Source organism: Amblyomma maculatum, chromosome 1 (genome assembly GCF_055883805.1).
Source record: "Amblyomma maculatum isolate TAMU_Amacu chromosome 1, ASM5588380v1, whole genome shotgun sequence".
In the NCBI taxonomy this organism is placed as follows: Eukaryota; Metazoa; Arthropoda; class Arachnida; order Ixodida; family Ixodidae; genus Amblyomma; species Amblyomma maculatum.
Genome location: NC_139344.1, coordinates 387,083,068 through 387,108,795, shown reverse-complemented (window position 1 = coordinate 387,108,795; position 25,728 = coordinate 387,083,068). Strand labels below are relative to the sequence as shown.

Here is a 25,728-nt window from a genome sequence, read left to right as displayed (position 1 = left end):
TACAGAACTGAACAACTTTATTTTACTTAAACTTATCGGAGCTGGTGATGGTCATCACAGTTGTCTGAAAGAAAATAAAAAAAAAAAACAGCTATTATGATTGCAATAATTTAACACACACTTCTATCACCTAAATGATTTTTTTTTTTAATAAATCGTTCAGCCACATGCGCGGTTCCACTACCCAAAGGCTGAATAAATGGTTCACAAATGTGAATTTGCCGTGGGTGCTGCCATAGTCAAGAAAAAGACCTTACTAGGGAACGTTTTTACAGTAAGAACATTTCGAGTAACTGCAGCTAGAAAATGCTGTTAAGATTATGGTAAATAAGGAATTGTTACGCAAAAAAAATAGCTTCTATACGCAACTCAAATGAGTTATATATCCCTTCAGTAATTTGTAGACAAACGTTACGAATGACTAATGCGACCTAGAATTTTATTTCAATTGTCTCTTTACTTATTAAAATGTTAATTTTTAAATAAATCCTAAACTTCAATTTTCGTTCACCTCGCATCTTTCATGCCGGTAACAACCCGACATCGCCTAGCTACTGGTGCCTTTCTGCCTTTGTTTTATATTGCCTGTTCTTATTGCTTTCTTAAGACAAGCCTTCAAGCATTTTTTACAATTCATCAGATACCTTACCGCACTCGTAGATATCAACGTTACAACAATGATGAAGACAAAAACAGACTCAACCTTTTCTTTCTCCTTAAGTGAATGAGAATAATCTTAGAGTAGCTTAATGCGGCCGTTCCAGATCTCAAGCAAGATTTGAGGACTTGTAGTTGCCGACCACTTAAAGAATTGCTTTAAAGTGTACAGAAATTACAATACAAACGTAACAATACGACACATTTTTAGTTTTCAGCTCTAATGCGATATTCATCTATTTAGAAACTTACTAGCCACAGCCTGTTTTAAGGAATTTCTTGGATCATAGTGAAAATCTAGCGTGCGCGAGTCCTGTTCTCGAGGTCTCTCCGTGAGACTCAGCGAGATGCGCTCTCTTTGTACAGCGTTCCTTGCGTATTCCATGACAACGTAGGGAGGGTGATAACGAGCGACGCCGTATCGCCAATCCCACATTTTCAGGAACACAGCTACAAGCTTGGGCCAAGTAGAGGAAATTTTGCTAGCAAAAGCCTACAAGGGGCGCGCAATGTGCCGTTTGGAGCAGCAACGCTCAGGCTTTAGCATTTTTTCTGCGCGGATTCTGCAGTGCTCTGGGAAGGTTTCCTTTTTTTTTTTTTTTTGCGCCTCTACAGCATTCTCTCAAATCACAATTTCGTTCCACCCTTCTTTACGACGATGCTCCTTGGACCGAGCTTGGAGAGCTTACGTTAAATGCCGCAAATTTAAAGGACTGGAACGAAATTTTGCTATTTAAACTGATGTCGACATGGTAGCTGACCTTGAGTGGCGTGCGGTTTCTTTCAGCACTGCTGGTCACTCGCTGGGGGAGGCGGCTGATTCTGCCCTGGAAATGAAGTGCAGTTTTGTTACTGACGGCTACAGCTTGGGTCAGTAAAATGAGCTGCCAAGAGCTAAAGGCAAGTTCGGAATCCACAGATCCAAATCAAAAGCATTAGTCCCTGCAATAAAATTTCACCTGCGACGTTACATTGGAAACTGTGAGCCGTCAAAAGCAAAGTTGACATCAGCTTCTAGAATTGCTTTATTGCTAATCCAGATAAAAAAATAAAACGACAAATTTTGCATTTTAAAGTTTGTTCAGTTCATTATGTCATAGGCCACACCTTCCTGTGCATTTTATTGAAAAAATATAGAGACGCTGCACGAAAGGCAGATTATGTGACATTGAAGGAAATACTATGGCATAGGGTAATGAATGCACTGTTTTTTTACTGTTCAGCGTTGGAAAGCAAGCTCCACGAGTCTTCAAAGGTACATTTTTTATATTTTATAGTTCGAATCAGGCTGCCAACAAGACAAGTCTGATATTAGTTTCGCTATCGGTGCAGACGATTTTCAGATTATATTTCCCTCTAAGATCGAATATCATTTATTTTTTTAGTTTCCTCTGTTAACTGTAAAATTAATTACCACTACCACGTGTCTAACGCCTGCCTTGAGTTGAATTTCACAAATGCAGAGCATCAGTACTGTCAGTTTTCAATATCAAATTTGCAAACATAGAAAAGACACCTCTACAAGGCGTTAGGTACGTGACGGTAACTAAGTCAGATATTGCTGTGCGGATATAATGATAGGGTAGTCGGTATGAATATCTGACTCATGTGCTGTACTCGAGGTTCAGAGTGCGTGCAGTACAAAATTTGTTGGTTTCCATTGAAGATAATCGCCAAACTATGGGAGACCATGAAGGTAACTACAGGGAAATGCTGAAAGGGAAATGACAGAAGTCAATGAAAGGTCTAATTTCAGGGCGGGTAAACAAGTAATGAATAAATTTGAGTGCAAAATTATGGTGCACTCCAAGCAAAATAAGTACTTGTAAGATTCGAGCACAAAGTTTTAGATCAGGGTTTAATATCTGTGAATGGGTATGGGCTTATGTTTGTTGTTTCCATGGCCTGCGTATGAACTGAACGATTCCGCTGGAGATTTTTTACTGCTTTATATAAGTTATAATGACATTGTCAGGCAGTGCGAACCATGACAATGGAACCAGATTTGAACAATACATTTTCAACTCTTAAGGCTGGTTTACAAGCAAACAACTCGGCCTCTGTGGTTAGCGACAGCGGCAGAGCGAGAAATTTCGAACGGATTGAAACTTTTTCAATCTGGCCGTTCGATCAGCCGCGACAGCTGAGAACAGGTTTTTGCGTACCCGCGCCAGAGATCAGCGGCTTTTTCTCTTGCCTGTGAAACAGGCTTAACGGTTGGGCGTCTAGGTGCAATTACAGATTGGTGGCCGGCCATTATCGATACCGATGTCAGCTTTATTAATTTGAAGAACGCGTTTACCGTCTGCGCTGTGGCTCAAAAATTGCGATCCACCCAAAGGCGTGCACTTTCCAAAAACCCGCGCTTTAAGCAATTCCCCCGCCCCCCTGCGCAGTCAGTCAATAAAGCAAGTGCTGTGTCACTTCTGTGTCCTACCTGTGGTGCGGCGCCCGCTAATGTTGCTTCTCATGGCCGCGCAGAAATATAGAATGCGACGGAGCACTTGCGCCACTGACTAATGGCGCAAGGAGGATCGCTTAGAAAGGGGGGTTTAGAAAACAAACCTATGTCCACGTGACATGTCTAAAATGTATTGAGCTGAAGCTCTCGAACTTAACACAATTTCAGAATTTTAAAAACTTTTAGAGCTGTTACAATTGGAGGCTACAGATTTTAATTGAGCTATGTGCGAAAGTGTAATTGTTAAACAGTCGATGGTCAGCTGGTTATCAGAAAAAATATAACCAGCTTGTATATTACAGTTATTTTTCTGGCTTGTGACGTTCCCCAAGACTGGCTCACTTGTGCCGAAAAGCCATTTTCATAACTTAAAGAACCTATTTAAAAAAAATTAGGGTACTTTTCATTCAATCACCTGGCATACGAAACCCAATGCTCACTGGTAACAAAACTGCTATAGGTATCTCAGAGGTGTATGTTTCGAATAATTTAACATATTCCGCGTGAAAGAGCCTTATCAACACTCCTAATTAACCACCCCAACCGTACTACAGGAAGTATGGAAATTCTCAGTCTGTACAAGCACATTTTTGTATTTAATTCCTCTAGTGTTTCAACTACTAATTTTTACCGGCAAATTTCCTGTAAGGGAGAGAAAATTACTCACTCAGTCTTTGGAGCACTGGCAACGCTGGGAGCGCTGGGAGAAGTGGTGGCACCTGGGTTTGAGGCAGGCACTTGGCTACCTGGAGCTACTTGTGTTCCGAAAGAGAAGCCTGGGGCGCCACCAACTGACCCGTAGTTGCCGCCACCATAAGGACCGCCATATCCGTAGCTGCCTCCATATCCGCCGTCATAGCCTCCTCCATAAAAACTACCATATCCACTGCCAAACCCATTGTCATAGGCAGGACCATAGAAACCATATCCACCGCTTGGAGCCCAACCGTAGGAACCACCCCATGAACCACCGACGGGATATCCCCAAGAATATCCGTAGCCTCCAGATCCTGCGCCCGCAGGACCAAATCCAAAACGGGAAGTTCCACTAGTAAGACCAGCACCTCCAGCCCGTGCAGCCAATCCACTAGTACCACTGCCAAAGTGTGTACTGCCTACGTGGGAGTGAGCGCCTCCTGGAGCAGCAGCTGGGCCACCAGCGCTTCCCCAAGAACCTCCCCAGCCGAAGCCCGAACCCTGAGCACCTGGAGCAGCTGCGCCATGTGCGCTACTGCCCCAAGAATGACCGGAGAACCTATCGGCGCCAAATGAACCACCCCCTGGCGCGCCACTAGATGAACCGCTGTAGAAACTAAAGTGGCCACCACTGGCCCCAGGCAAACCGCTAGGCGTGGAAGAACCATAAAGAGAACTGCCGAAGGAGCTGCTAGGTGCACCTGCCGGGCCATCGAATGAGGCACTACCCAAGGAGGAACCACTAGAAAAACTTCTGCTGGCTCCTGGCGACCCACTACCCGAGGAGGAGCCGCTCAACGAGCTACTAAAGGAACTTGCTCCAAGTGCACCGCTACCCAATGAATCAATCTTTCTTGCGGCAGCAGCTGCACCAAATGTCAGCAAAGCTGAAAAGAAAAATAAACATGCATGAAGTTAGCACTAGTATCGCAGCTCTGAGCTATATTCGAGTTCAAATTCGAGAAATTTATATTGATTGGAAGAGCACACCACTAGAGTAAGATATTCCACTATTTTAGCTCCCCTTAAATTGAAAACACAGAAATGAGACACTATGATGAAGTTTCAAAAAACAATTTCCTTCCCATTGCACGGAGCAGCCGTGAATATCCATGTTGTCAAAAATTTGCCAAAGTTGGTTACAGTTACCTCAGGCTTTGAAACGAACCGTCTCCCAATACGCGTGCAAACTCTCATCATCACAAAGAGAATGCGCGGCATCCGTAAGCGCACAAGCGCTAATGTAGAGAGACTACAGGCTTCAGTACAGCCCAAATTCCAGCAGCATAGCTCATGCAGTTTCAAGCGAAGAACGAAATACGAATCTGCCGGAGTGCAGCCTAAAACAATTACAGAGCTGTGCTTAAGTGTGGTTAAGAGCCAGAGGCAGACCAAAACCAGGTTACATACATCAAAGTGCTATTCCCTTTATAATGTGCATCCTTGAAATGTTTTAGGGGGATATATCCTTTGTTCGGCGGGCGCATGCGAAATTTGAAAGTTGGTTTCGATAAGATCAAAGTCGCATTAACTCGAATTTCTCGGCGGCTTCCCCTAGCTCGTCGTGAGGGAAGGGAGGAAAGTGCGAATGAAAGAAGAAAAAGCGAAAGAGGTGTTGTAGTGAAAAGCTCCGGAATAATTTAGACCACCTGAGGATCCTCGATGTGCGCGGACATCGCACAGCATACAGCCACGTTTTGTATTTCACTTTGATCAAAATGATACCTCGGAGTATCATTAGCGCTTGAACATCCAGTATTCGGGGAAGGAAGAGGCGTGACAAATTCATATTGAGAGGACTGGCTATTACCAAAGGCAAAAAAACCGGTACATCCTCTACGAGCGAATAAATTGTGTCCAGACTATGAATTTAACATTTGGTAGAGCTATGCTTATGAGGTCAGCGCTTGTTTGTGGCGCTAGCGTATCAGCGTAGCGTAACAAAGAATGTGCAATATTGGAATAATGTCGAAGAGGGTGCATAGTAGAGGATTCCGGGTCTAGGCCGGGAGTGCAGAGGCCCGTCTTGCACTCTATCTCTGCTCTTCCTCAAAGTAGCGGCGTTGAGCATAATGCGGAAAGCCCCCAATAGGGCAGCTGTTCTATTCAGCTTTCTTGCCACTGCCCCTTTACGTTTAACAAAAGAAATAAGCTATTAATGTAATTCTTCTTCTTCTTTTTGATCATTGTTATTGTTACAAATAGTTAGCCCCTGTGGTGCGGCACGGCTGCCCAAGAGGATCGAGTTAAGAACTCGGTCGGTGAAAGCCCCAACACGACCGACTGCTGCTTCCCCTCCGACATACAACGCAGGTGGGATAAGGAAGTGTTGCATAATAGCATCCACCAGAGAGCAGCCTTAAGGCTACAAGGAAAACATTTTTCAGACATTGGCTGCTCACGGACAGACTATCTACTCCACCATGGGAGGATCTTGTAAAGCACTTGACAAGAGGGCGCATACAAGCGCAATTGGCGCTTTTTTGACATGCGGCCACACGCTGAAATTTTGTTCCCAACGTGCAAGTACCTGTGTGGTCCTGCTTTGGGACTGACGTGCACATGAATGGTAACTGATGAATACGGCGATCCACGGCCTGAGGAAGTGCTTAACATGCGTTGGCTAGCTACGACGATGACTTAGTTGATTGAAGCCGCCGCCAGGACAGCTGACCTGCGCGCTTTTCTGCGAATCTGAAAATTCTGGGGGCTGCATGTTATTTACCCGTTATGTTTTTTTTTTTATTTATTATGAGCCCATCACGCGATCCACGGCACATCACACTTTGACGACGGTGGTGTGGCTGCAGTTAATTAGGACTTTTGGGCCGAAAACTTGCCGCGCATCTCTCTTTCTGTGCATGCATTATACCCTTGCCCACACACAGAACTCAAGATCGCATGCGGTCGAATGTCATGTAAGCTTTATTGCCTAAGTGCATCACTGGAGTTCCCCATGGGAGCCTCCGTAAACCTAAAGAGATACAGCACCACGCAAAATGTTTTTACAGACTCGAAATGCACTGTGGCTGTACAAGGTCTGCGCGGTCGCATGAAATGGGCTGCGCGGAAAGTAATCAAGGTGGACTGCACGACGTAACTGAGAAAGAAGAGTAAGGATTACTGACTACGGAAGTTATTTAGTCAATTGAGTCTGGTGGTGAAGGTATTCATTTAAAGTTATTCTTGTGTCTAAAGGCGTAAGGGATATGTTGCCAATTTTCTGGTTTATTATTTTTTTTCTCGAGCCCAGGAGGAAAATGATCGCTAGAGTTACGGGAGCATTTTGAGCCGAGAGGACTTCATGGAGCGTCTCTTGATTTGAAAGCGATCATTTCGAATAATGTAGCCCCCATCATGTATCCTTTCTTTCTATTAGTTATGACGAGGGTGAACAACATTTAAGTTACATTCATAAAGAATTTGTAATCCTGAAAGTCGGAATCTAATAGGCTTCTGGTCGACAAAATACTTATCTAACATTTGGAGTTAACCAGGAGAGGAGAACTGTGCAATAATAAAAAAGAAAACAAGAATAGCGGGTCAAGAATTTACTGATTGGAGCACTTTTCTTTGGACAACCTTTACTTCAAGTTTTAACTCTGAACGGAAGTCAACTGTTAGAATATGCGAAGTTACCCATATCGCATTTCAGGATGTATGAAAAGAATTGTTGAATGCGTTAACTTGATAGGAACAGAACGTCTGTGTGAAATGCCTGTTGCCAAGTTAACCATTCTACCTGTAGCCAGCAAAACATGTTCTAATAAAGGAGGATCTCTATTTTTCGCTAATTCTAAAAGGCTCACGCCGACATTTGTTGCCACTTAAATTTCTAAACTCAATATAGCTTTCAGTCACCCACGTGCATTCCTCAAAGGAAGCACCTAGGTAGTTGGCTCTTACCTGCTAGAAAGAGCGAGGTTGTCAGAAAAGCTTTCATGGCTGTAGACCTTTGCCTGGTGCCCTTCTTTGAAACGACCTGAGCAAGAGTGCAGTCTGAACTGCCAGAATCTCTATATATATTACACAAGACCAGTTGCTCCACCTCTTCGACGAACTGCTACGTGGTTTGCAACCCTTTCCTTCCTTTCCCTGCCCCCTTCCCCCTAACAACACACGCACACGTAAAAAGCGGAAAATAAATTTACCTTACCAAACTATTGTAATGCATTTTCAGGAAGGTACGAGAAAATCTCAGCGAAGAAGAAAAAAATATTAGTCCGTTTATTCAAGAAAACGTATCCGTTACAGGTTTTAACCAGCTGGCAGGACTGAATAAACCGAAACAACGGTGAGAGTAGACCGAACATCTGCTGTTCTGCATTGTTTTCTGAACTATAAGCGATCACTAACCTATCCAGCTTGATATTCTGACTACTGGTTAGGCTCAGTTTATTGTCTGGATGACACAGTACTCGCTCTATCGTAGGATACTGTGACGCTGAAAGTATTGCCCTATATTTCCTGCACCCAGATACATTGGAAAAGGTAGTACACTGTTAATAAAACGTAATTCCGGTTCATATGTGCTATACGTAATAGCCACAAATTGATAACTACTTTCCGCATTTCATTGCAGTTTTACTGATGGCGACCCTTTTTGTCCACGGGAATATCGTAGCGAAATCAAGAATAAATGATACGTTGGCTGTTGTCTATTCGAAATGCTCGTCCATATTCTCGTTCTTTTTTTTTTTTAGCGTCATAACTCTACTGTCTTTATTTCTAAACCAGCGTGTTTTAACTCCTATGTAAAATGTTCTCCGGGTCTAATGTACGCTTGCTCCAGTGGTCCTTCGAGTTTGCCTGATCTTATAACAGGAAAATTGCTGTCAATCTTGTTATTCAGATGTAATCCTAGAATGTTCAACAAGGGCTTTGATGTGTTCAAATTTCGTATCTGATTGGTTCCTGCCTGGAGCACGGTGCGAAGGAATTCAGAAGAACCTGCGTGCTTTAGGGGCAAAACCTTGAAACGAATCTGCTAAAACCATAAGGTTTGGTGCTTGCATGAATGCTCAGTGAGTCAATGTGAGAAAGTTGCTTCCACTTACAGTGTGAATAAGAACCACTACATGCTAGAGTAGAGACTTTGTGATCAGCTAAATAAAATAAGCTAACATGCGAACAAAAAACATGTGTCCGACGTGCTCGCCATTCCACGTCTGTCTTAAACATTCTTAACCGCATTTTTTTTTATAGATACCTGTACTTTCGCTCCAACTAATCCTTTTATGAAGATACTGAATTATTTCACCAAAATCTTTGACTTCTTCTGCGGAGTATTTTTGGGTTGCTATCAAAACAAAAAGGTAAGATCGCTATTCTACCTTGAAGGCGAATGTTTCCATTGCTACTGTCCCAAGCTGGCTCAAGTAGCGTAATATTTAGGTCGATTTGAACGTTGCAGATTTTATAAAGACACGGAGTTCTCATACCGTTTCTTGCGTTGACTTACACTCAAGACGCCTGATCGCACGCATTGCTTGGGTGATACGAAATGCATCTTTATTATCAGATAAATATTTGCCAGCTTGTGACGTGAACTGCTAAACATTAATATATCATTGCAGTTAAAGATACTTTTTCGCTGAGCCTTTAACCTTCAGAATGTGTCACCCAATTAAAGTATCCGTCTTGAAGTCTGTGCGATCTTGCTTGGAATTACATCAAATTGTTATCCATTCGTTCGAAAATAAAAACTGTAAATTACTGAAACAGTATTCGATGCTTGAAAAATATTTGGGAGAATTACTTACCTTCTCAGAAAGCCAGAGAAGTCGATGATGACGGCGACGACGCTTGCAATACGCTACATGCACCCCTCCCTTCTGAACGCTTAGAGATCTTTAAATATCGACTTGTTCAACTGCATCTGTTGAGTACTGTGCGAAAAAGAAAGTAGCGGCAAACATTTTTCGCTCTCACTTATGCTACAAAACTGCCTTTGTTATGTGCTTTGTGTGGACGCATGAAAGTAGCCTACATTTGCAGCAAACATGTTTTTTCAGTTATGGCTCAGTACCCCTTAAGTGACCTTGGAATTTACTACTGTATAGGTCTGTAAGCCGATTGAATCTTTGCTTATCAGTTGCTGCTGAATTAAAAAATGGGGCTGCGGCCTTCTACTTTTGACAGCTTTTTCTGCAGTTCCTCCACCATGTACTTTTCAGGCAGAAATAAACTAATCAATTCTATTAATAGTGCATTGGTCTGGTGAGTGATTTGAGCAACTACTGGCATATTATTATGACGGAAAGATATGCGCGGCTTTAGGGACAAGACGCAAAGAATCAAAGCTAGTCCTATAGTCCAGTTCTTCTTTCTCTCCAGAGTAGAACACATTCCCATGATGATCACCCAAAAGGCTCTTATTGGACAGCTTGTCGGCAATGAACTGCAAAAAACGTCTGGAACTAGTCCAGATGAGGCGAATTCTTCAAAGCTATTCACACTTTATAATGACGCTTTAGTTCGCAGCGCGCCTGTATACCCGCTTACAGCCCGTCGTTATCTCCATGGGACCGTCCGAACTTGAATGCAAACTGTTAGCCTGTGCAAGATAATCGTGTACACGAGCCACTAATTTACTGGCGTGTGCGCTCATTTTATAATCACCGCAGTTTGAATAAGTTGTGTACTTATATTCAATATGTTCGAATCCCCAATGGAAACTTTTCGAATTCGCTGAGCGAGTCAAATAGTTTATAATTGAAATAATAGGTGCCGAAATTTTTGAATACCTGACAGGATATTTGAACCGCCCACCACATTGTCTTCTTCGGCACTAGTTTCAAAAGGAGTGCGCACTGCGGCGCCACTCACCATTCTGGAGCCAGCCACAGTGATGCTGTGGTTGGGACACTCCATAATTAGCCAAAGGATGCGGGAACCAATCCCAGCTGTGGTCGCTACTTTTAGATGAAGGCCAAAAGCAATGCACCCGTGTGCAGTGCGAAGTCAGTGCAAGTTAAAAACACGCCATGTGGTCAATATTTAGGAGCCCTCCACTCTCATAGTCTGAGCCGCTCTGGGATGTTAAATTGCATAAACCAAAGAACCCCAGGTGTCCGAAACTTATAGAGCCCTTCACCATGGCATCTCTCATAGCCGGAGCAGCTTTGGAATGTTAAATCCCAGTAAACCATAAAACCATACTGAAGCGGTCAGCCTACACTGGAGGGAGTGCTAAGCATATAACGCGACATAAACCAAAACTGCAAAACTAAAATTTTCACTGAACACCCTAAATGAGGCTGCCCTATGTAGAGATACAGACACGTTATATCTGCGACTTCAATAAACAGGCAGGCTTTACGTTCCATATCTCCATACGAACTAACATAACCGCAAAGAGACGCACGAAGCGCGCTTATCTTGTACAGAGCAGCAATGTGGCATCCTGAAACGAGCCATCATTTCCATCACACTGACACCAGATATTCATTCGCTCTCAGTTGCCGCGCTATATTCTATTTTCAAATATCCAAAAATTCGCACTACATCTTTATGAAGCTCATCATAACCACAAGTAAATCATCGCCGCACAGACAGAACACGTAAAACGACACTCCCAGACGCTACACGGTTATACGCGCACGGTATCCGGTTATACGCGCACGCAAAATATGCACTCTCAGACAGCACCGCTCAATTATTACTCTAGGCCGTATTGCAACCTGCCCAATGTAGCTACTGTAGAAACTCCAGCGATATACCACCACGCTGTGTGATGCCTCCATGAAAAGGCCCGTCATTATCAAAGAATAAAATCAACTTGCAGTAAATTAGTTAGGGCATCAGGAACGGTTGCAGGAGACAAAAAGAGCAACATTAGCGGTAGCCTACTTATAGACAGACGACGATAGCTCCAATGACAGCACGGGTCTATTATATTCCCTCAATGCTGAAACAAATCTGCTTAGACACGGTGCCGTAGTTGTTTTCGAGGAAATAAATGAACATATTAAAAATCTTGATCAATAAACCGAGTGTAACGGGAAGGTAGCTGTGAGCGGAACAACCTCATTATTGTAAATGAAGTACGTAACTGCACAAGAAAACTCGTGCGATGATTCCGCAGCAAGAATACGTACATATTTCGCAAATATTGCAGTAAACAGGAATCTGAAGTAGAGCTGAAGTGATTAAAAGCATATTAGGGTAACTTTTAGGGTTCGTACAAATTTAAGTGTTCGGCGGAGAGAGCGAGTGAAATCTGCCGCTCCGGCAAAGAATCCGCCAGAAATCTCAGAGAAAATCAGTTCGGTCCGGAACGAAATCTTGTCGTCGGAAAAATTCCGCCGATTTACTTCAGCCATTAACACGGTGAGGAAGTTGGGTCGCCACGGCCCACGGTGTTGCATCCCTCATGGGCCACCATGCGACGGCGTGCTCGGAAGTGATCATCGGCTCACAAGAAATGACGGCCAAAGCCGAAATGCGTGTGCTGTATGATAAGTGCCACCGCTAAACGAAAAACAATGTGTTCCTGGCATGAGCGGTACATATGCCCTTTTGTTTACTATGACTGCAAATAGCATATTGAAGGTCATGTTGCCACAGTACATGAGTCAGATTTGCAGTGCTTTAGTGAAGAATTGAATGATAATGAGTTTTCTTTTCTTCAATAAGCATAGCTGGTTGCAGTTTGGTGTCATACATAACTTTAGTCGAGAGGTCAGTTTAGGGTTAACGAGAGCTCGCATTCGAAGTGGCGACGGCAGCGGCGATGTGTTGGACGAGAATTGTGAATGAAGGAGCGTGTCAGCGGCGATGAATTTCGCTCGCTCTCGCCGCCTAATGCACAAGAGAGAACAACTCTTAGGGCCCCTGGTCAATGGGAAAAGGCTGGAAACGGTAATTAAATTAAAGAAAAATATCGTTAATGGCAGCAAAGACTTAAGCAATGACCTTGCTTCAATGAGCGATTTTTTGTCGTTTCAAATGTTGTTTCCGGCATTTCTCTTGTGATAGGTCAAGCCCTTGCTTCTGTGTACCAAGAGACTCCAGCTGACGTCTAGGGGCGACAGAGCAGATAGAGTTCTCACCTGGTGTCCATTGACTGGTGTCTCAATAAACTTGCTTTTTTTCTCTCTCATGGTAGCAGCACCGAGGAAGGAAATCTGAACCGCCATTTTTGAAAAAGGGATTATGCGTCAGAGCAAATGATCTGAATAATCTCAATAAGTATGGTGCAAGCTACCGGAAAGGAAGATGGACGCCACTGAGCTGACTGAATGAGGAAGTTAAGGAAACAATTGAACAACATCCGGTACATTCCAGAGAACATAGGTAAGCAGAGCAAGCGAGGATTTCTCAAGATAAAAGAGACAAACAGTTAGATTATCAAGAAAATGAAACTCAAACTGCGTATCCTCGACCAGAGTAAACTAAAGCAGTACCATGACTGATGGACTGTTGATTTATGCATAACAACGAAATTGGTTTAAAGAAGTAGTTAAATGCATAAAAAGTGAGAGCAATTTCGGTTTTAACGCCACCTTTTCATTCTGCGATTTTCTGTTTACTTTTTTATAATATTTCAAATAATATTATAACTACTGTAGTAATTGCGTCTGAAACACATGGATAGTCATATAAACGCATAGCGAGTTTACTAGGTCCGTCCTAAACCTGTTGGTACCAACCGCCCTTCATGGCCTATGCACTAAGTGCCCGCTTTCTTTCAGTGGGCCTGGGTTTGAAACCCAATGGTGACAAGTTTATATTTATTTGTGCATTCTTTCCGACGCATTTTGGGTTGCGATGCAGGGCCCATTCTAAATTTTGGTAAAAGGCAAATACGTTCCGACAGAAAGCGCGCAATACCCTCCAGCGTAAAAATCCTGGAGCCGCAGGAGCCACTATGGTAAAAAAATTATAGGGCTTTAACCCAGGTTGCACCCAAGATCCAGCCATTGAGTGGATCCTATATATGCATAATATTTCTGATTCTACTCGTTGAAGCCTTTTTAGCGATTTCTTACTTGCCATCCTATCGTAAAGTTAACTTTTAGTCACATTTAAATAATTTACGCAATAAATTAGGACCTGCGATTAGTGTGGCGAAATATTACTTCACATAAGCTGTCCAACAATGTGTGACGGTGCTGTCTCGTGAAGCTCAATTTTCGTTCACAATAACTGAACAACAGCACCTAATTATACACAATTTGACACGGCATACTGAACATGAGCTATTCAAGAACATATGACTTGATGCTGAAAGGTGGAGTTCAATTTTGATCCACAATCAACTACTTAAGAGCAACAATGGCTTAAATTTAGTACAGCGTATTTATACTTGTCCTAAACTATCCAAACATATAATTCTTTTGCTGAAAATATATGCCAAATGATTCTTGCGGGCAGGCAGGCTAAAATCATTTTGTTTTGTTTTATTTATTTTTTAGGGGGAGGGGGAATGGGGGGGAGGGTAGGGTGTGAGCTCGAGGTTCATTCTGACACAATGAGGCGCTTTCTGAGTTTTTACCTGATGTAGTCATAGTTGCGTTATTTAGGACTGACGATATGTTTATGCTTCTCATTACTTCAATTGAGAAGCAACGCTCGAAGCAAAAGCGGGAAGAGTTTAGAATTGAGAAATCGTAGTCTAAAAAGGCGGATGCAGATATTTTTAAGTGCATTTCCGATAAGATGTAACAAATTGCAATTAAACTAATTTATTATCTTGCTTCAAGGAGCAAGAAAGCGTTGAATAAAGCGTTAAAACAATCGTAGAACATAAGAAACGTTAGAGAGCTGCCAACTCTGAAGGTGGAAAAAGGTACGAAGATATACCGTCTAACTCTTAACGTAAAATGCAATATATTAGGCAGCGTACAGGCTTCTGATGCGGCATAGGACATAAAAATGCAATCATGATTGGAAAATAATAAAGATAATATCAGATATTCAGAACAATTTCAGAAGCAGTGGGCGTTTGAGAAATAGCCACATTATAAGTTAACAAAGTTAAACAATAGCTAGGACGCAAAATAAGCCATTGACCTTCTCTGACATGATCGATGTGTACAGCACTGTAAACAATGCATTCATGTGGTCCTCGGTAGTATAATGAAGAAAAGTAGTCGTGGACGTTCATATTGCTGCAGAATTGTTTGGTTTTTGGTTTTGGGGGTTTAACGTCCCAAAGCGACTGCTGTAGAATTGTAAGGGAAATATACAACAAAATACAATTTGAGTATCACAGGAAGGTATAACAAGTATGACAACATTCGACATACACAAAGGTCTAAGGGAAGTTTGTCCATAATAAGTACAACTGTTAGAGTTGTGTAAATAATATTTAAGGTATATCACAAGGAAGGTATTATGACCGCTCATACAAACGAGCGCGATTGCGGGGAGAACCTGAGTCTTAAAAAGGGTGGCGCTGTTGAACACTCTCAAGGTTCGTTTACAGACAACATTAATACCCAAGAAAGTAGCAGTGGGGACAGCGGCCGATGTAGCTCAGTTGGAAGAGCACCGGACGCGATATTCGGAGGTCGTGGGTTAGGTTCCCACCATCGGCACGTTGTTTTTCCTTCTACTTTGTGTTCATTTAACTTTCCCCTAAAACAGATTACAATAATAATTTTTGCGATTACCGAAGTAAAAATTAAAAAAAAAAATAAAAACACATAAAGTACAATTCCCAATGCTTTCCTTGGCCTCACCAACTGTTGGCTTAATTCTTTCCTTCATGTATTATAACCAGCAACCTTATTTCACCTTTATTTATCTGCTTATAGCTTACGCGGTTCTCGGTTCTGGCAGTCTTGAAGCCATAGGTAGCGTAAGAGGGTTCTAGCAGAGCTTTCACCCTCGCTCTTGACCACGTTCTACGTAACGCTGGCGGTAACACAAGACATTCCACGTCCACCGCTATGGTTAAGGATGGCACTGGTGAACACTCTCAAGGTTCGTATACAGACAACACTAATACCCAAGAAAGTAGCAGGGGTGACAGCTGCCGATGTATCTCAATTGGAAGAGCACCGGACGCGATATTCGGAGATCGTGGGTTCGGTTCCCACCATCGGCACGTTGATTTTCCTTCTACTATGTGTTTAATTATATTTCCCCTAAAACAGACTACATTACTAATTTATGTGATTATCGAAGTAACAATACAAAAAATAAAAAGACAAAGTACAATCCCCAATGCTTTGCTTGGCCTCACCGACTGTTAGCGTCTTTCCTAATATAATATAATATAAGAGGGAATAACTTCTGCGTCACAAGAATGTCACGGAGACCACACATTGCCTTGACCTGCAAGATCCTATAATGCAAATAAATTGAGAAAGGAAATCACAGTGGACGTAAAGAGCCCCAGGCGGTCAAAATTTGCGGAGTCCTGCACTACGGCGTCTATCAAACCCTGAGCCGCTTTGAGACGTTAAACCCTGAAACCATACCAAAACGCGCACGCGCACGCGCGCACACACACACACACACACACACACACACACACACACACACACACACACACACACACACACACACACACACACACACACACACACACACACACACACACACACACACACACACACACACACACACACACACACACACACACACACACACACACACACACACACACACACACACGCACACACGCACGCACGCACACACACACACACACACACACACACGCACACACGCAATGTATATATATATATACATTGCGTGTGTGTGTGTGTGTGTGTGTGTGTGTGTGTGCGTGCGTGCGTGCGTGCGTGCGTGTGTGTGTGTGTGTGTGTGTGTGTGTGTGTGTGTGTGTGTGTGTGTGTGTGTGTGTGTGTGTGTGTGTGTGTGTGTGTGTGTGTGTGTGTGTGTGTGTGTGTGTGTGTGTGTGTGTGTGTGTGTGTGTGTGTGTGTGTGTGTGTGTGTGTGTGTGTGTGTGTGTGTGTGTGTGTGTGTGTGTGTGTGTGTGTGTGTGTGTGTGTGTGTGTGTGTGTGTGTGTGTGTGTGTGTGTGTGTGTGTGTGTGTGTGTGTGTGTGTGTGTGTGTGTGTGTGTGTGTGTGTGTGTGTGTGTGTGTGTGTGTGTGTGCGCGCGTGCGCGTGCGCGTTTTGGTATGGTTTCAGGGTTTAACGTCTCAAAGCGGCTCAGGGTTTGATAGACGCCGTAGTGCAGGACTCCGCAAATTTTGACCGCCTGGGGCTCTTTACGTCCACTGTGATTTCCTTTCTCAATTTATTTGCATTATAGGATCTTGCAGGTCAAGGCAATGTGTGGTCTCCGTGACATTCTTGTGACGCAGAAGTTATTCCCTCACTCTCTATCTATGTTGCTCTGGATTCACGCCGTCAAACATTTGAGCATTCCACAATGGCATTGAAACTATACATTATTACAATATGTTCTGCCGGTGGTATACTCCTCAAAGAATAAATATTTTGGAAATCACTTTTGCTCGATTACAGCTGCCATTTACAATCCTCGTCTCACTCACTCGCAATATTCAAAACAGATCCCCTAAAGCCAGTGTATAATATAATTCATAGGTATGGTATTGCAGCCGGAAGGCTTTTTGTTTGTAAGACATCACTGCCACGGAAATTACCTTCAAGTCTTATCTACCTAAATAACTTTTCTTCGTTACTATCCCAACTGCCCGATAACTTTTAGTGGAGAATTATTTTATTCATTCCTAATTGGATCCTTTCTTTACGTATAGTCTAAGTTTGTGTGCATTATTCTTTTATGTGTGCCTCCCCCACACTTTTCCTAATCGCTCAGGGTTGGTATCTGCGATGTCTGCAAACGCAAAAGGAAAGAGACCAGCAGTTAAGGTCAGGGCATGTTAGGTTGCGGTGTTGGGGTAGGGCTAGTATCAACGGAGTCGCCAGCAAGCTAAACTTATCTCTTCACTCCACCATAGAATCCGTCTATGGCCCTCATAGGAAAAGAAGTTTTCTTTTTATTTCATATCAAGAACAAAATTTGTCAGCGCTGTTTTGGATGCACATTTCCGATGAAAACTGATTTAGATTCTCATAAGGCATAAGGATTATGCGAAAGTGTTTGACTGCGTAGATCACAGCAGATTGTGGCAATCTCTCCATGAGATGGGAGTTCCAATTCACCTCATCTGTCTACTCAGGAACCTATATGAAGGGCAAGAGGCCACAAACAGAACTGGGCATGGTCTTACTGATTGTTTTTCGATTGAGAAAGGAGTGAGGCAAGGCTGCATACTGTAGCCCTGCCTGTTTACCCTATATGCAGAGTGCATCACGAGGAAGGCCGTTTTGGATAAGTCTTCAGCTGGAGTGAAGATTGCTGGAAAACGTATCAACAACCTTAGATATGCGGATGATACCACTTTAATGGCAGAAAGTGAAGTGGAACTCAAGAGACTTCTGATGCGCTTACAAGAAGAGAGTGAGAGGTTTGGGCTTAAACAGAACATTAAAAAGACAAAGATCATGCCGTCTTGCCCTATCAAGTCCTGGAGCATCAAGGGATAAGTGGAAGCTGTGACAAATTTTCGCTTCTTGGGCTCCAAGATTACCCCGAAAGGAGACTGCAGCCATGAAATTAGGAGACGCCTGCTTATAGGAAAGATAGTCATGGTTAGCCTTGACCGCCTAGTAAAGAGCAGAGAGATCAGTCTGCCAACCAAGATCCGTATAACTCGTGCTATGGTCTTTCCAGTTGTGATGTATGGATGCGAGAGTTGGACTGTGAAGAAGGCTGACCGCCGAAGAATTGCCGCGTTTGAATTGTGGTGCTGGCGGAGGCTCTTGAGAGTTCCTTGGACTGCCAGAAGATCAAATCAGTCGATATTGTCGACCATAAACCCTGAGTGCTCATTGGAGGGTCAAACTCAAAAGTTAAAGCTCAGCTACTTTGGTCATCTGATGAGAAGAGAGGAGTCGCTGGAGAAAGATTTGATGTTGGGAAAGGTTGAGGGTCGACGGAGAAGGGGTAGGCAGCGAAGGCGATGGTTAGATGACATCCTCGAGGCGCTGCAGATGAAGTTATGTGATGTTAGGATGATAGTGAGAGACCGGATAGCGTGGCGTGACATGATCCATATGGTCGCAAAGAGTCGGACACGACTGAACAAATGAACTGACTGAAGGCATATGTAATGCTTTCGACTTATTAAAGAGCTTTAAACGCCATGTTCTAAGGGCACATGGTTGGGATCGTATTATTTTTATGAAAACGACGCGAACTACATCAGAGTATAAGAAATGCAGGCAATAAATCAAGAATGAACCTATCTACAATAACTACAAGGGGCACCGTACTATTCTTTGAATGGGGAGTGAGGTGTCTTAAATAGAGAAGCTACAAAAGAAATTGAGACGGGAACATGAAATATTTCATATTGTGGGAAGTCAGTAGGAAACAGTGGAATGTATATTTCTAGAATATGGCAGGACCGACCCAGACGCCGATACGCGCACAGGCCTCTTTTCTGAGTGCGTAATGTTGCGAGTTAGCTAAAGTAATGAGAATCATCAGGAGCAGATATTAACAAATTCCGATTTTAACATTGGGACCTTAAAACCAGGCAGTCTCCGCAAAGATACAAGCGCTGTAAATAAAGAAAAATGTTATATCAGTGTACACAAATGCCCTGTTTTAAATATGTGACATTATTGAAAGGGTTCCTTTACTAGCTTGTGTATCGCCATAAACCATACTTGTTTTAGTTTTTACATCTATTTTTAGCACAAGACACCTAAGGACTCCTTTTAACAGAATGAATTGAACATACCCGAATGACTAGGGTTTCAATATATGACTAGCGATCCAGTCGTCCCGTTTTATTTCTCGTCTCACCTCAATTTTCAGCGTAATTAGTTTACGTTTTGCATCTAATAAGAGTGTGTGAGTCATGGTGCGACCTTACGCACGAAAAATTTTACCTATCTCAATTCTATTTGACATCGTGACGCCCCATACCAATAAAAAATTGCGCACTGAAGTAATTAGTGCTTATTATGTGATCTTTGTGGAGTGTTTGAAATATCTGCGAGAGGCCATGGGCCACGAATGCCCTCATGGGCCTCTCAACCAATCCGAATTATCGGGAGAGACCAACATCTGATTCCTTCCGATTGTTCGTCTAACGCTATCACGTTATAATTGGTAGATCTGATGAACCAACACCGCTTATACATGAATAGAAATGCTGCATTTATAAATAATATTATTTTGGATATGTTTGTGGGCCTTGTAATGTCCAGGGGTCCCGGAGTTAAAAGCCACTCCTAAAGGGGTCATGCCAAGGTCATCAATTATATTACAGTTTTGTAGTCTGGCAGATAATACTGGACCTTATTATTCAATTTCCGAAATTTGAACGCCCTAGACGCATTCCTTATTTCGAAATAAGTGGCTGAAGATGACACCGCGAAGCACCTCTCACCAACGGCGATTGCCATGTTGAAACGCTTGATGGCGTCACAGAGCAACACTGGCCATCGCATCGTCTATTGCTGTACCGGCGCAGACAAGCTGTCGATACGCTGCACTGTATTCGTGCTTGCTAACATGATTCCCAATAAGTGTACTCAGCGTGTTTCTGAAAACAGAACACAGACTGTAGTGAAGCGCGATTTAGTTCTTGCCCAGGCATCCATCTTCGGCGCTACCGCCAAGGAGACCGCCGCCATCGTCCGATGGCAGCACTGCCCCCACCGCCGTAAACATTGCCGCGCCGGCCGTGCCTTCCGCGGAAGCAGCGAGGATCCCTTGCCACCGTGCCAGAAAAGCATGCTAAAATTTATTTTTATCGTACTAATAATAGGCCCTCGAAAACAGAATTTCAAAAATCAATGCTTGTTTTGAAAGCCGACCCCTACTATGGGAGTTGCACAGAGTCGGTGCAGTGCCTGCGTTCTTATACGCTAGCTCCGCTGCTAAGGCGTCGCCAAAAATAACCATTTCCATTGCTATAAAACAGCGGGGTTAAGAGTAAAGAAGTTTCATAAACGAGTGGTCCATTTACTAAAACGCCTCATTGATTGATCTATTACATAATGTTCGCTGCGGCTTTGATACGAAGTAATTTAGACCTAGCGATGATTAGGGAGCAGCAGACCACTTGAGAAGGCTAATGTACTGAATTTGCGATGCGACTATGAAGAATGCGATGGTGCAATCACGTTCAACTCTTCAGTAAACATCAATTAAAAATGACGCATTACGTGATATCAACTTTATACTTTTATAAATGTGCATTGTCCTCGCGAGCTGATAAAAAAAGGGACTCCTGGAAGACGCTGTTTTTCATCATTTTGAAAATCATCGGAAATCTTTTTCTATGGATGCGTTCTTTGTTGTATTCGAACACGCACAGGTACCCTCCTCGAGCATGTTTTCTTCCCTGCTCGCATGCATTTGCAGTGGCCTTGTTTTTCTTCTTGCGTGATTGCTTTCGTGTGCATTGTTGGTTGGCCACGCGCATAAAATATCTGTTGGTATGATTTTCGCAGTGCAATAGCGTCCTCATTGCCTACAACCAACACACCTAACTAACCTGCATCACCTGACTAATTTAGAGGGTAAAAAAAAAATAATGTGTTCTTGCACCGAGAGGCTGCTAATTTAGCTAGATATTTATCTTACATATGCTACGTCACCCTTGTCGCCATAAGGGTGCTTACGCGTGTCCTGTTGAAAAGAGCGGACAAAGATTTTAGTAGTGACAGCCTCCTTTGTGCTGCCCCTATGCAGGGATGAAAAGTTTTAAATAAAGACTCATGCGTTTCTGCACTGGGTTGGTATAGAAGTAGCAAAGATTAAACCGCAATGTTAGGTGATAGCGTAAGGACCCCGTGTCGCAATAAAGCCGGTGTCGGCGTTGCCGCGTTGTAAGAAGAAAATCAGCAGGGAGCAAACACAAAAAAATGTCTTTCAGACTGTGGATTCAATCTCGGAATTGTAGCAATCACCTAGACTTAATCCTCATATTTATTTTTCAGGACAAATGTATAATTTTTTATTGTTGCTAAGAGTGTTTGATAGCTAGCTTGTTAGGATTCAGGGGATGTGCATTTTAAAAAGGTCGTCTGTCTTCATTAAAAGCAGATCAACTAATAGCATTAGCAATTAAATAATACGAGGAACTTAACTACCTGAGAAGAGCTATTAGACTTCCTTAGTTTAATCAGATACTTCTGAAGGCGCTGAAACGTGCAAGCTAGCATTCTAAACATGCTGAACAACAGCAGTATTTGATACGACATAAGGGTTACGTCCTATTTGAACGCCTCGTTGGTTGAGTGTCTGACTTTCGGCAGCTGATAAAAGGTCGCATGCTCCTATCCTTGCTTTGGCGAGAGTATTTTTATGTGGACAAAATGCTGAAGGCGCCCATGTGCTGTCCTATCTCTGTGCACGTTAGTCTACGAAAGGGAGTCGGAATTTATGCAGTGCCCTGTATTACGGCATTTCTGATAGTTCCATCTGAACCTCTGAGCGTTAATCCGTAGAGACCACACAACCCTATACAAATCATATCAATTCATCTCATAGTGTGTCATGTCCTCCAATAACATACAACACCATTTTAGCGTTTCGTGTTATCCAATTTAGTTCACACTTGATATTGTTTAGAATTTCAACGCTTCTGGGCTTTTTGAACAGTACGAATAATGTTATCTGCAAACCTAGTGTATATCTCGGCTGGACTATAAAAAATGCATATTTCTTTGCAACGTTAAGAAGTGTTACTTTAAAGTGCCTACGCTCGTTTTGCTTTTTTGTTCTGTGAGTATGTCTGGAATCTAAAAGCGTTTAGCCGTAGTGACAGGTCACGGCAGAGAGTTCTGACAAAATGTGATTCACTGGAGAAGGTAATCGCAACCCACTCCAGTATTTCCTGCCAAGAAAACCCTATGGCCAGTCACAATACCATTAAGCGTGGCGTGACATGGTCCATAGGGTCACGAAGAGTCGGACACGACTGAACGCCTGAACTGAACTGTAGTGATTTTCACATGTTTTGTATTTCCGCTTTACACAGAATGTGTTTTCAATGAGCAGGAAAAGCATTACAGTCTTGTCGCTAATGGCTAGATGAATTAAATGTGCTGAACCTTATTCCACTGAAATAAACTTTGCGGGAAGAATGGTTAAGGGGAAGCCGTTTGTGCATTCACCGTTTACACGCTTTATTATTGCAGCCCACGGTGACAATCAATTTAAAACATCAATAAAGGCAGAAAGTGGGAGGCGCTTATTCTTTTGTTGTTATACTTCCATTTTTAATAGACCAGAAAAAGTTAAGTCACGCTCTTGCAGAATTAAAAAGATACCATGCGCCTAATTACCCGCATTGAAATTTGTTTCCCATTTGCGATCACTAACGACTGATAGTGTATTCCTGTTTTTAAAGTGGGACAGTAAACAACGTGCATTTAAGAAGGAAAATTTTAACTTCCGAAAATTTGAGGATCAGTGAATCATAAAGTTGTGTTCGGGAGTGCCGGGTCAAGTAAGCTAACCCTTCCGTACACTTTTTGGTCGTTGTTGTAAGTTGTAGCTTCTGCTAAGATTGTTTTATACCTCGGAATGATGTATTTATGTCAGGCGCATTAACAACCGTCGTTTTGCAAATAGGGCCATTCTATACGTGCCTGGGAGCACACGAATTTAGATTTCAAGACAGTGAGCTGGAGAGCATGTTTTCCCCGCCTGATTGAGCAATGGTGTCGTCGGTTACGACATGAGCATACACAAGCTCGGTATTGAGAACCCACCCAGAATTGAGAAATTTATGTGTACAAATATCTGCTCCGTTATTGGCATGACATGGAAGGAGGATGCAACAAAATAAGTGAAATATGCTAGCGCCTTAGAATGGTTAAATGTTGCTTAGTAGTTGTAAGTTTTTTTATCAATCTGTGGAAGCGCTCGTCACTGTTGCAAAACGAATTCGCGCCCGTCTGGCGCGCTTTATAGAAAGCATACCGCTACTGCTAGCACCGTAGCAACCACGGGCCCCTATATGCCGACAGGAATAAAAAGATACGCGTGATGTGGCTGTAAGCGTGAGTATGGTCTGCGAAGACAAGCGCTATGCTGTGCAGTTTCTGTGCTACAAACTAGCATGCAACTGCACTGCAAGTCTTAGAAACAATAGAACTAGCGCCACTGAAAGGCGGAAGAACATAACAGCCTGAACAAGAAAAAAGATTCAGCAAAAAGAGATCGGCTTAGCCAAACCAGTGCTTTACACATGTTCAGACGCATCTCAGTAAGCGCTACCACTAGGACCTGCGCAGTTGCTATAAGAATAAGGCAGTTCTCATACAAACGGCTGCAGCGAACATCGAAATCCTTTGTGCATTGTTAACATATGCCTGCCAAGAAGCTGGGTATGAATCAAAGCTATTGTTTAGCAGGTGCGTACGCTTTCAAATGTGTTTTTTCAACACCTATGGGAAAATGAAGAGAGGAACATGGAAAATTCAAGCATAGAAAGCAATGGCGATGCAGCTGTTAACACGTGTTACAGGAAGCGGGCCTTGAGAGAAGCTCATAAAACCTTGAAATCACTGGCAGGTATAACCATAAAATAAATGGCTATATCAATGCCATAGAGAGTTATGTGCTCACAGTTGATAGCGAAATGATGTTATGATGAAATTCGTAACAGTAGTAGTGAGAGTTCCTGAAGTGGTAATGGAGTTAAAACAGATAAACAGTTAATGATGGGAGTAATATCATCTTTGCAAACAGCTTTCACGAGCTTTACGCCTTTCCCGTACCTGGTTCCTCTCGTAGCCTGAGTCGCTTTGTGACGTTAAACCCCAAAACCAAACAAAAGCAATTTTTCCTGTATTTGCTCAATAATCATTCCAGCTAGTGACAATTAAAATGAGTGCACATATTCGAAAGTGGGTTTAATATATACTGGCTGCACACGTAACAATATATGTACCTGTTTCAGGATTCTTTCAACTGCATTGAGCTGATTTTTAAAATGATGCGAGGCACACTGCAGGTTCTGTTTTCATTCTGTTCATCACTCGTAAGAAGTTTGGCGTGGTTGTTCAATACAAAAATGTTGCACTTTTGGCTGAAGAAACTGAAGCTAAGAATGTTTTCGCACTTGATTAAATAAATAATGTCTGCACTGAAAAAATATATTTGCCGTCTTTTTGAAGTGAATTGCGCTGTAGCATAGCCACAGGGATCCACGACAATAGTTTGGTCTCTATGATTGCGCTTTACCTGCGAAACTGGCAGGTCTTGGCGGTGCCTTTATTTTTTTTCTTTCGTCTTCAAGGTTACAAAATCTTCAATTTAGCTGTGGCTCTATTAATCTGAGATCTCGGGGATCAAGTTCCATGCGAGAGCACAGGCTGCAGGGATAGCGAGTTGAGTTCAGGATTAGGCACCCACGTATCATATTTTCTGCCACAACGTCAAATAAACTTCTGCACCAGCACGCAGGGGAGAAATTTCGTTTTGTCGTTAAGATGGCGGTTGTCTAAAATAGCTGCGAATGTTTTGGTTCTCAATTTCCTTTGAGAGGAATACTACTTAAAAAAAATAAACAGAAGTTGTCTGAAATAATCAATGAGTACGTTGAATAGAAGTCCTGAACAACTGCATAAAAATCATAAAAAGATAATATAAATATATAATGTGATCTTGAATAGCTTGAACACTCTTGAGCATACAATTTTCGCCGTTAACGTCAGGCATCCAAGATCTATCATCGAACACTTTTATCATGTCATTTTTGCATCATAATTTAAAAACAGCGCAAACGTTATCTATGGACAACGTATCGGTCCCGCAAAGAAATTGGTGAAAGAGACTTCCCCATCTGCCGGCTGCATATTGGTAAACGAAGTTTGTTTTAGTGTAGTGGAGCAAATTAGAAGGCCGCATTCCTCTACGGTGGTGCACGAGGGACCT

The 25,728-nt window shown here is 42.7% G+C and overlaps 1 protein-coding gene across 1 annotated transcript; it reads right to left on the bottom strand.

Moving 5' to 3' along the window:
- LOC146208463 (uncharacterized) lies at window positions 1-7,877 on the bottom strand. The gene is made up of 4 exons (XM_084593957.1): window positions 7,721-7,877; window positions 3,786-4,701; window positions 1,419-1,484; window positions 1-64 (listed from the first exon to the last, which is right to left on the bottom strand). The coding sequence occupies exons 1-3, from the start codon at window positions 7,755-7,757 to the stop codon at window positions 1,454-1,456; spliced, it is 984 nt and encodes a 327-aa protein (XP_084450083.1). The 5' UTR covers window positions 7,758-7,877; the 3' UTR covers window positions 1-64; window positions 1,419-1,453.
- Window positions 7,878-25,728: the final 17,851 nt, after the last annotated feature.

Excerpts from the sequence above, each read along its gene's own strand:
- LOC146208463 (XM_084593957.1), bottom strand. The coding sequence starts at position 7,757 with ATGAAAGCTTTTCTGACAACCTCGCTCTTTCTAGCAG. Across the intron at positions 4,702-7,720 it reads AACCTCGCTCTTTCTAGCAG|CTTTGCTGACATTTGGTGCA; the intron begins GTAAGAGCCAAC and ends TTTTCTTTTCAG. Across the intron at positions 1,485-3,785 it reads GCCAGTGCTCCAAAGACTGA|GGCAGAATCAGCCGCCTCCC; the intron begins GTGAGTAATTTT and ends CTTCATTTCCAG.